The sequence below is a fragment of the Theropithecus gelada genome, chromosome 2 (genome assembly GCF_003255815.1).
Source record: "Theropithecus gelada isolate Dixy chromosome 2, Tgel_1.0, whole genome shotgun sequence".
Classification (NCBI taxonomy): Eukaryota; Metazoa; Chordata; class Mammalia; order Primates; family Cercopithecidae; genus Theropithecus; species Theropithecus gelada.
Window position 1 is genome coordinate 73926462 of NC_037669.1, and position 8130 is coordinate 73934591.

Below are 8130 nucleotides of genomic sequence, written 5' to 3' on the forward strand. Positions count from 1 at the left end.
GAAATAGCAGATTATGTATTGAATGAACAGATGGACATGTTATTTTCTAAGACTGAAAAGAGATGCAGCACAATAAGAAAGGCAGTATCGAATACAAGGGCTTTGAGCGACTTGAGTAAGGTTTTTGTTGTTGTGTTACAGTTCTTTAATTCCCAAAAGAGTAGTTAACAGTGTATAGTAGAAGCTCTTTTTTCTTTTAAGTAAATGAGTGTGCAAAAGACAACGAGTCAAGTACCCCTTCCTTCCCCCACCTGTCTCTTACGACCTGGCAGTGCAGACACAGCCTTGATACCAGGCCCGCCAGTGGCCTGGGAGCCCCACGCTCCTTCTCAGACCTGGCTACCAGTAACCCGAGGACAGTCCAGCGCGCAAAACCGGAAGACAGCCAATGCTGAGAACCCCCACCGGCTCCAGTGCCGGACGCCGGCACTCTGAGCGACCCACCCCACCGCCCCGCACTCACCACCAGCGATGCCATGAACCCCGGCCGGTCCATGGTCGCTCAGACCTCGTCAAGGCTACAATCCAAGCCGGAGCAAAGGCGGATGACGTCCTCGCGCGGTGGGCGTCGCCATCTTTGAGGCGGGCCTATCGTGCACTTCCGGGACCACGTGACGTAGAACCACAACAACTGCACGTGCAACGCCCAAGACCCGGGCCAAGAGGAGGGCCAGAGAGGAGGGGCGGGGCCTCGGGGAGTGTTGTCGAGCTAAGTCTCGGCAATTCTCTCACCTCTGTTTCCTGCGGCAGCGTTGTGTGCAGCTAGACGGAGGAACTCTCGCGAGCAAAAGATCCTCCGCTGGGATCCAGGAGAGAGCAGCCGTAGAATGAGGCCGGGGTGATTCTGAACTGTAAACCCAAAAGAGGCGTGGCTATGGCGGAGGGAGGAGTCGTGAGGGGCGGTACTAACCTCTGGAGGCGCGGTTCGGAATCCTAATCGGATATTTCATTTTGGTTTATCTCTTAGTTTTGTCAACAAATTTTATCTGAGTTTATATTAAATTAACTCATTATCAGAAGGTTATTAAATAAAGATACAGAAAAATACTTAAAAAGTTTCCTGACCGGAGCTAAAAATTAGCATCCTCCATTTCTCTTTACAGGCAATTATTGTACTTAAAATTATTAGTTTGTTCAGTTATTTACCTGTTCATGTTTTTCGCTGTTGTACTCATGTGTACACCTCAAAGCACACGTTATTAAGTACTTAATAAAATTTCTTGGCGTGAACCTGTCTTTATTAAACAAATACCTTGTAAACTTCTGTGTATATTAAGGGCCAACTACATCAGACGTGGTACTAAGTGATTGACAGACATTTTTTCATTGAATCCTTTCACCAACCCTATGATGTCAGCACGGCTACTGTCCTCATTTTACAGAGGCTCCTGATGCTCCAACAAGTAACCAACTCAGTGTGGCTACAGAGAACATAGCAGAGCAAACACTGAAAATATACTTAATGCCCTCATCATCTTTCCTCAAAACCCTTATAATACCTGAACAGGCTCCTTGCCTGGCCTTTCTTCAATCCCTATTCTATAACACTGTTAGAATTATTCTTATAATTATTCTTATTCTCTTCTAGATAAAATGATCTAGAAATGATTCGCAGAAGAGCTTTAGGTGTTAGATGGAATTCAAATTCTGAGCTATCACCTGCTGGGTTTGGGCATAAGTTTTCCAAGATTAAGTTTTCTCACCTGTAAAGTGGCGATAATGATAGTAACTTTGTCATGCGGTACTATTAATAGATTAAATGAGATAATGCACTCAAGTTCTTAGCCTAGTTCCTGGCTCATAGAAAGTATTCTCTAAAGATGATGGTAATGTCATTTCCCTGCTTACAATGCACCCCTGCTGCCAATGGAGACAGTCCAGCTCTTTAGCATGGTATACACCTCTCAGCTGGTGTCTCCTGTCACTCTTCCCTCTAGCCGGACTACACACAAACAGACTATACACTTTCAAGCCTCCTAATTTTGCCCATGTTGTTCTCTCTACCCAGAATACCTTTCCCTATGCTGCCTATAGGCCCTCTCAAAACATGCTAGTTCACTTTGTCAAGGCCAGCAGAAAAATCTCTGTTGCTGCTGTTTGTGTCTTTCAAAGTCTCATGTGTTTTGGTCAGGCCTACCCAGGATAATCTCCATTTTTATTAACTCAAAGTCAACTGATTAGAGACCTTAATTGTATCTGCAAAATCCCTTTTGCCATATATTATAATATTGTCATGGTGGTAATGTTCTATCATACTCACAGGTCCTGCTCACATTCAATGGGGTAATTATGCAAAACACATTAGGGGCCAGGAATCTTGAGGGCAACCTTAGAATCCTGCTACTTCACATTCCTATAAATCCTCACTGGCAGCCTCCTCAAAGGCCATCAAGGTTCTATCAATAAGCTTTCACTGACATTTCCCTCACAGTCTTCCCACCTTTCACCTACCGCCTGGTGCCAATGGCACTCCCACAGTTTAGGAATTACAGTACTACCCACCCCCAAGTACCAAAACCATATTATTTGTCTATTTCTGCATAACAAATTACCCCCAAAATTTAACAGACTAAAGCAACAATAAACTTACATTACCTCACACAGTTTTCATACATCAAGAATCAAGGAGTCATTTAGGTGAGCGTTTCAGACTGAGAAATTTTCATGACACTACAGTCAAGATGGTGGCCAAGGCCATATCATAAGACTTGATTGAGACTGGAGGATCCAATTCCAAGATGGCTCACTCCCATAACTGGCAAATTAGTGCTAGCTATTGGCAGGTAGCCTTAATTCCTCATGGCATAGATCTCTCCACAGTGCTACTTGAGTGTCTTCATGATATAGTAGCTGGTTTTTCCTAGAGTAAGTGGTCTGAAAGAGAACAAGACAGAAACTACAAAGTCTTTTATGACCTGTCCTCATAAGTTACTCAGTTGTCATTCCAGCAATAGTCTATTGGTTACACAGGTCATCCACATTTATCATGGGGCTAGACTACCCAAAAGCATAAATACTGGAAGATGAGGATCACTGGGTGCCATCTTGGAAACTGGTTACCACATCAGGGAAATGTCAGTGAACACCACAATGAGATATGAATACACACTCACCACGGTGGTTAAAATTAAAAAGACAAGTGTTGACAAGGATGAGGACCAACTGGAAATCTCATACATTGCTGTTTGGAATTTAATATGGTACAACCATTATAAAATCCAATGCCCCACTTAGGTATTTACCCAAGAGAACTCAACATTCATACAAATACTTTTACATTATATTTCAAAGCAGCTTTATCCATAATAGTAAAAAAATGAAAACAACCTGAATGTCTATCAACTTGTGGTATAAACATATTACGATACATCCTTATAATGGAACATCACTCAACAATAAAAGGACATGAATTACTAATACATGAAGCAACATGGATTAATCTGAAATCATTATGCAATGTAAAAAAAAAAAAAGACTACATATATTGTGATTCCACTTAAGTGAAATTCTGGAAAAGACAAAATTATAGTGATAAAAAGTATACAAGTGGTTTCCCAGCGGTGGAGGTAGAGGCAAAGGATTGACTACAAAGTGGGCACAAAAGAATAGTTTGCGATGATGAAGATATTATCTGTTATTATTGTGGTAGTAGTGCATGGGTGTATACATTTACTAAAACACACTGACTTGCACAATTAGAATGGTTGTACTTAGTATATGTAAACTATAAGGCTGGGCACTGGGAGGCCAAGGTGGGTGGATTACCTGAGGTCAGAAGTTTGAGACCAGCCTGGCCAACACGGTGAAACCCTGTCTCAACTAAAAATAGAAAAAATTAGCCTAGTGTGGTGGCACACGCCTGGAGTCCCAACTACTCAGAAGGCTGAGGCAGGAGAATCTCTTAAACCCAGGAGGCGGAGGTTGTGGTGAGCCGAGATTGGGCCACTGCACTCCAGCCTGGGTGACAGAGCGAGACTCCATCTCAAAAAAAAAAAAAAAAAGTAAACTATAGGTCAATAAAGTTGATTAAAATATTACTATCTCACGGGATGATGAGGAATAAATAATACATGCACAGAAAGTTTTAGTTCAGTGCTTGGCATATAGAAAATATTGAGTTTATTCTGTATTTTCCTATTTAAGTTAGAGATTCTGAATATTATGAATGAGAGACTGATAAGTTATCAAGGTGCATAAGTATTTTGTGATACATACTACTACAGCTTCCTAAGTGAAAATAAATCTTATTTATAGCTACTAATGTTCCTGGAAGTTTTTGATGTCATTCTTTCCCTAAGAGAAAATTTAACCTAGACTTAAAACTTTAATTTTGATTTAATACATCCTTTGAAGTAAAGTTAAGAAAAAAAAAAACTATTTTCCTCTTCAATGCAATGATTGTCTTTAACTTTGCAAGAAAAAAACTGTGTTGATGTCATTTTCTGGTAACCTGGAGGGAAATGTAATTTATCAGGTACCTTTCAAAATCAAGAAGAAATACATATTCTCTCTTTTTATGCAGGTAAAGTCTTTACCAGGTATTTCATGATACCACTGGAACCCCTTTAGGAAATACAGATATTACAAACATGACCTAGGGCTTCCTTTTCATGAAATGCTAGCAGAAAAACTCATTACTACTTGTGCATGCTTTTTAAATGGAGTATTTCAATGCATCATCATTATCACCACATTGCAAGCAGCATATGTTCTCAAATCTTTGATTTTAAAAGATACAGGCAACGTGGTAAGCACTGATTTGCATTATACATGTGATATTATAATAATACTGTCTTTCTCACTTAAATCTATCACTGTAAGCCAAGTTTTCTTTTAAACAAGCTCTAAAATCATAATAGTATTTATAAAATTAGCAAGAAATTAAAGACATAGCTCAAAAAATAATTTAAGCCTAGCTCAAAAAAAAAAAAAAAAAAAAAGGACATGATCTTCAACCAGGACTAGGCTTAAGTTCCAAGCCCCTGTTACTGTTTTGTTTGTTGTTGTTTGTTTGTTTGTTTGTTTTGAGACAGGTTCTTGTCCTGTTGCCCAGGCAGGAATACAGTGGTACCATCTTGGCTCACTGCAACTTCAACTTCCGGTTTCAAGCAATCTTCCTGCCTCAGCTCTGCAAGTAGTTGGGACTACAAAAGCATGCCACCACACCCAGCTAATTTTTGTATTTTTAGTAGAGATGGGGTTTCACCATGTTGCCCAAGCTTGTCTCGAACTCCTGAGCTCAAGCAATCCACCCACCTCAGCCTAGAATTACAAGTGGGAACCACGGCACCCCACCCCATGTTACTGATTTTTATTGAAAAATACGATAATATTTGTTAAGATCTGAATGTGTCCCCCAAAATTCTTACGTTGAAGCTTAATCACCAGTGTGATAAGAGGTGGGGCTTTTAGGAGGCAATTAGGTCATGAGGGCTTCTCCCTTGTGGATATGATTAAAGTCTTCATAAAAGAAGCTTCACAAAGTATTCATTCAGCCTTTTTTCCCTTCCACCTTTTGCCATGTGAGGATACTGTTCAAAAGTGCCATCTTGGAAGCAGGAACTGGGCCCTCTGCAGACACTGAATCTGCCAGTACCTGGACCTTGGACTTCCCAGCCTCCAGAATTTTGAGCAATACATTTCTGTTCTTTACAAATTAACCAGTCGGTGGTATGTTGTTATAGCAGCACAAATGGACTAAGACAACAGTTAGAATCATTTTCAATAAAAATATTCCTGGAACTATTTCAATCCATCTACAAAGGGTAGTAAATGTATATAATGGAAAGAAAGTCAAATGAAAATTTTAAAAGGCCTGTTTGAAAAGTCAGTTTTCCTTTAAGTGATAGAATCAACAGAAAACTTGTCATATGGCTTTATGTTTGCATTTAAAATTAGTGAGAGAGAAAAAGATGACTCTTTCAATAAATGCTCTTGGGACTGTCAGCTAACCATTTAGAAGAAAATAATGTTGGATCTCCATCTTACGCTTTGCCTCCTAAAACAGTTCCATATTTTTTTCAGTGATATAATTAAACTATTAAAATAGTACTGAATCCCAGAACTGCATGAGGCTGAGGTGGGAGAATCACTTGAGTCCAGGAATTCAAGACTAGCCTGGGCAACATGGGGAGACCTTGTTTCTACCAAAAATAAAACAATTAGTCATGCATAGTGGCACGTGCCTGTGGTCCCAGCTACTCAGGAGGCTGAAGCAGGACAAGCATTTGAGATAAAAGGTCAAGGCCGTAGTGAGCCATGTTCATGACATTGCATCCCAGCCTGGGTGACAAAGCAAGACCCTGTCTCAAAAAATAAAAATAAATTTTAAAATTAATAATAACAATAGAACAAAAAGTTAAACAGTTTACATTTTTCTTTTTCTTTTCCTTTTTTTTTTTTTTTTGAGACAGAGTATCTCTCACCCAGGCTGAAGTGCAGTAGTGCTATCTCGGTTCACTGCAACCTCTGCCTCCCAGGTTCAAGTGATCTCCTGCCTCAGCCTCCCAAGTAGCTGGGATTACAGGCACCTGCCACCATGCTTGAATTTTTGTATTTTCAGTAGAGATGGAATTTCAGCACTTTGGTCAGGCTGGTCTGGAACTCCTGACCTCAAGCCATCCACCTGCCTCAGCCTCCCAAAGTGCTTGGATTATAGGCATGAGCTACTGTGCCTGATCAAGGTAAACATTTTTCTATTCTTGAGATAAAGAAATATCTTCTATGTCTCAAAAAAATATTTTCAGTTAATGGCTTTGTTATTAAAAATTAAAATTAAAATAAATTTGACAGGGAAAATATGTGCAATGTATATAATCACGTCAAATTTTTAAGTGTAAATAGTTCCCATAACTCAATAGAAAAACACTAATACCAATAGAAAAAAATGAGTAAAGATCACAAAAGTAGAAATACAAATAGATAATGAACATGTTAAAAAATATTTTTCAACCCATTAGTAACATTGAAATGAAAATTAAAACAACAACAAAGCATATTTTTTAACATTTTAAATAGGCAAGGATTTTTTTTCTAGAGGGAGAGTCAGAGCAACTTTTCTGTTGAGCAATATGGCCATATGTAATAAAATCTTAATGTGAATCAGTTTTACATTGTTATAAAAGAATACCTTAGGCTGAATAACATATGAAGAAAAGAGGTTTATTTGGCTTATGGTTCTGCAGGCTGTACAAGTATGGCACTAGCGTCTGCTTGGCTTCTAGTGAGGCCTCAGGAAGCTTTTATTCATGGCAGAAGGTGGAGTGGGGGCAGGCATGTCACATGGTGGGAGAGGTAGAAAGAGAGCTGCCAGGCTCTTTTTAACAACCAGCTCTCATGTGAACTCATTACTGTGGAGATGGGGCCAAGTCATTCAAGAGGGATCCACCCCCAAGACCCAAACACCTCCCACAAGGCTCAAGCTCCAACACGGGGGATCACATTTCAACATGAGATTGGGAAGGGACAAACAGTCAGACCATATCTAACCCTAAACCCTGACATTTCTGGGGGTTTTTACATTACTGATAATTTTTAATGAATAATTACTTTTTTTTTTTGAGACGGAGTCTCATTCTGTTATCCAGATTGGAGTGCAGTGGTACGATCTCAGCTCACTGCAACCTCCGCCTCCTGGGTTCAAGTGATTCTCCTGCCTCAGCCTCCCAAGTAGTTGGGACTACAGGTGGTTACCAGATGTTGTGGGTAGGAGCAATGAACAGGCGAAGCACAGAGGATTTTTTGGGCAGTTAAACTATTTTGTATGATGCTATAAGGGTGGACACATGTGGTTATACATTTGTCCAAATCCATAGAAAGTACAACACCAAGAGTGATTAACCTAATGTAAACTGTGGATTTGGGGTAATGATGTTTCAATGCAGGTCCATTGATTGTAACAAATACACTCCTCTGGTAAAGAATATTGATAATGGCATAGGCTGTGCATGTATGGGTGCAAACGATATATAAGAAAGCTCCATACTTTCTGCTCAATTTTGCTGTGACTCTAAAACTTCTCTTAAAAAAAAAATTACATTAAATATATACTTTTTAAAAGAAAGTCATTTTACTAGTTTTTTTTCTCTTCTTTTTTTTTTATTATACTTTATGTTCTAGGGTCCATGTGCA

General features: G+C 39.5%; 1 protein-coding gene across 5 annotated transcripts in view; it reads right to left on the bottom strand.

Moving 5' to 3' along the window:
- Positions 1 to 7415, bottom strand: part of SLC25A26 (solute carrier family 25 member 26) — a 167847-nt gene extending 160432 nt beyond the window's left edge. For 2 of the 5 annotated variants that reach the window (XM_025375303.1, XM_025375305.1), the window contains exon 1: positions 464 to 849. Coding sequence is in view for 2 of the 5 variants with exons in the window: in XM_025375302.1 (XP_025231087.1) it covers positions 464 to 496 (33 nt within the window). In the remaining 3 variants the exon portion in view is untranslated. Of the gene's footprint in view, positions 1 to 463; positions 861 to 7404 lie in introns of those variants that run through there. The other 3 variants (XM_025375302.1, XM_025375306.1, XM_025375301.1) reach the window with 3 other exon arrangements.
- Positions 7416 to 8130: the final 715 nt, after the last annotated feature.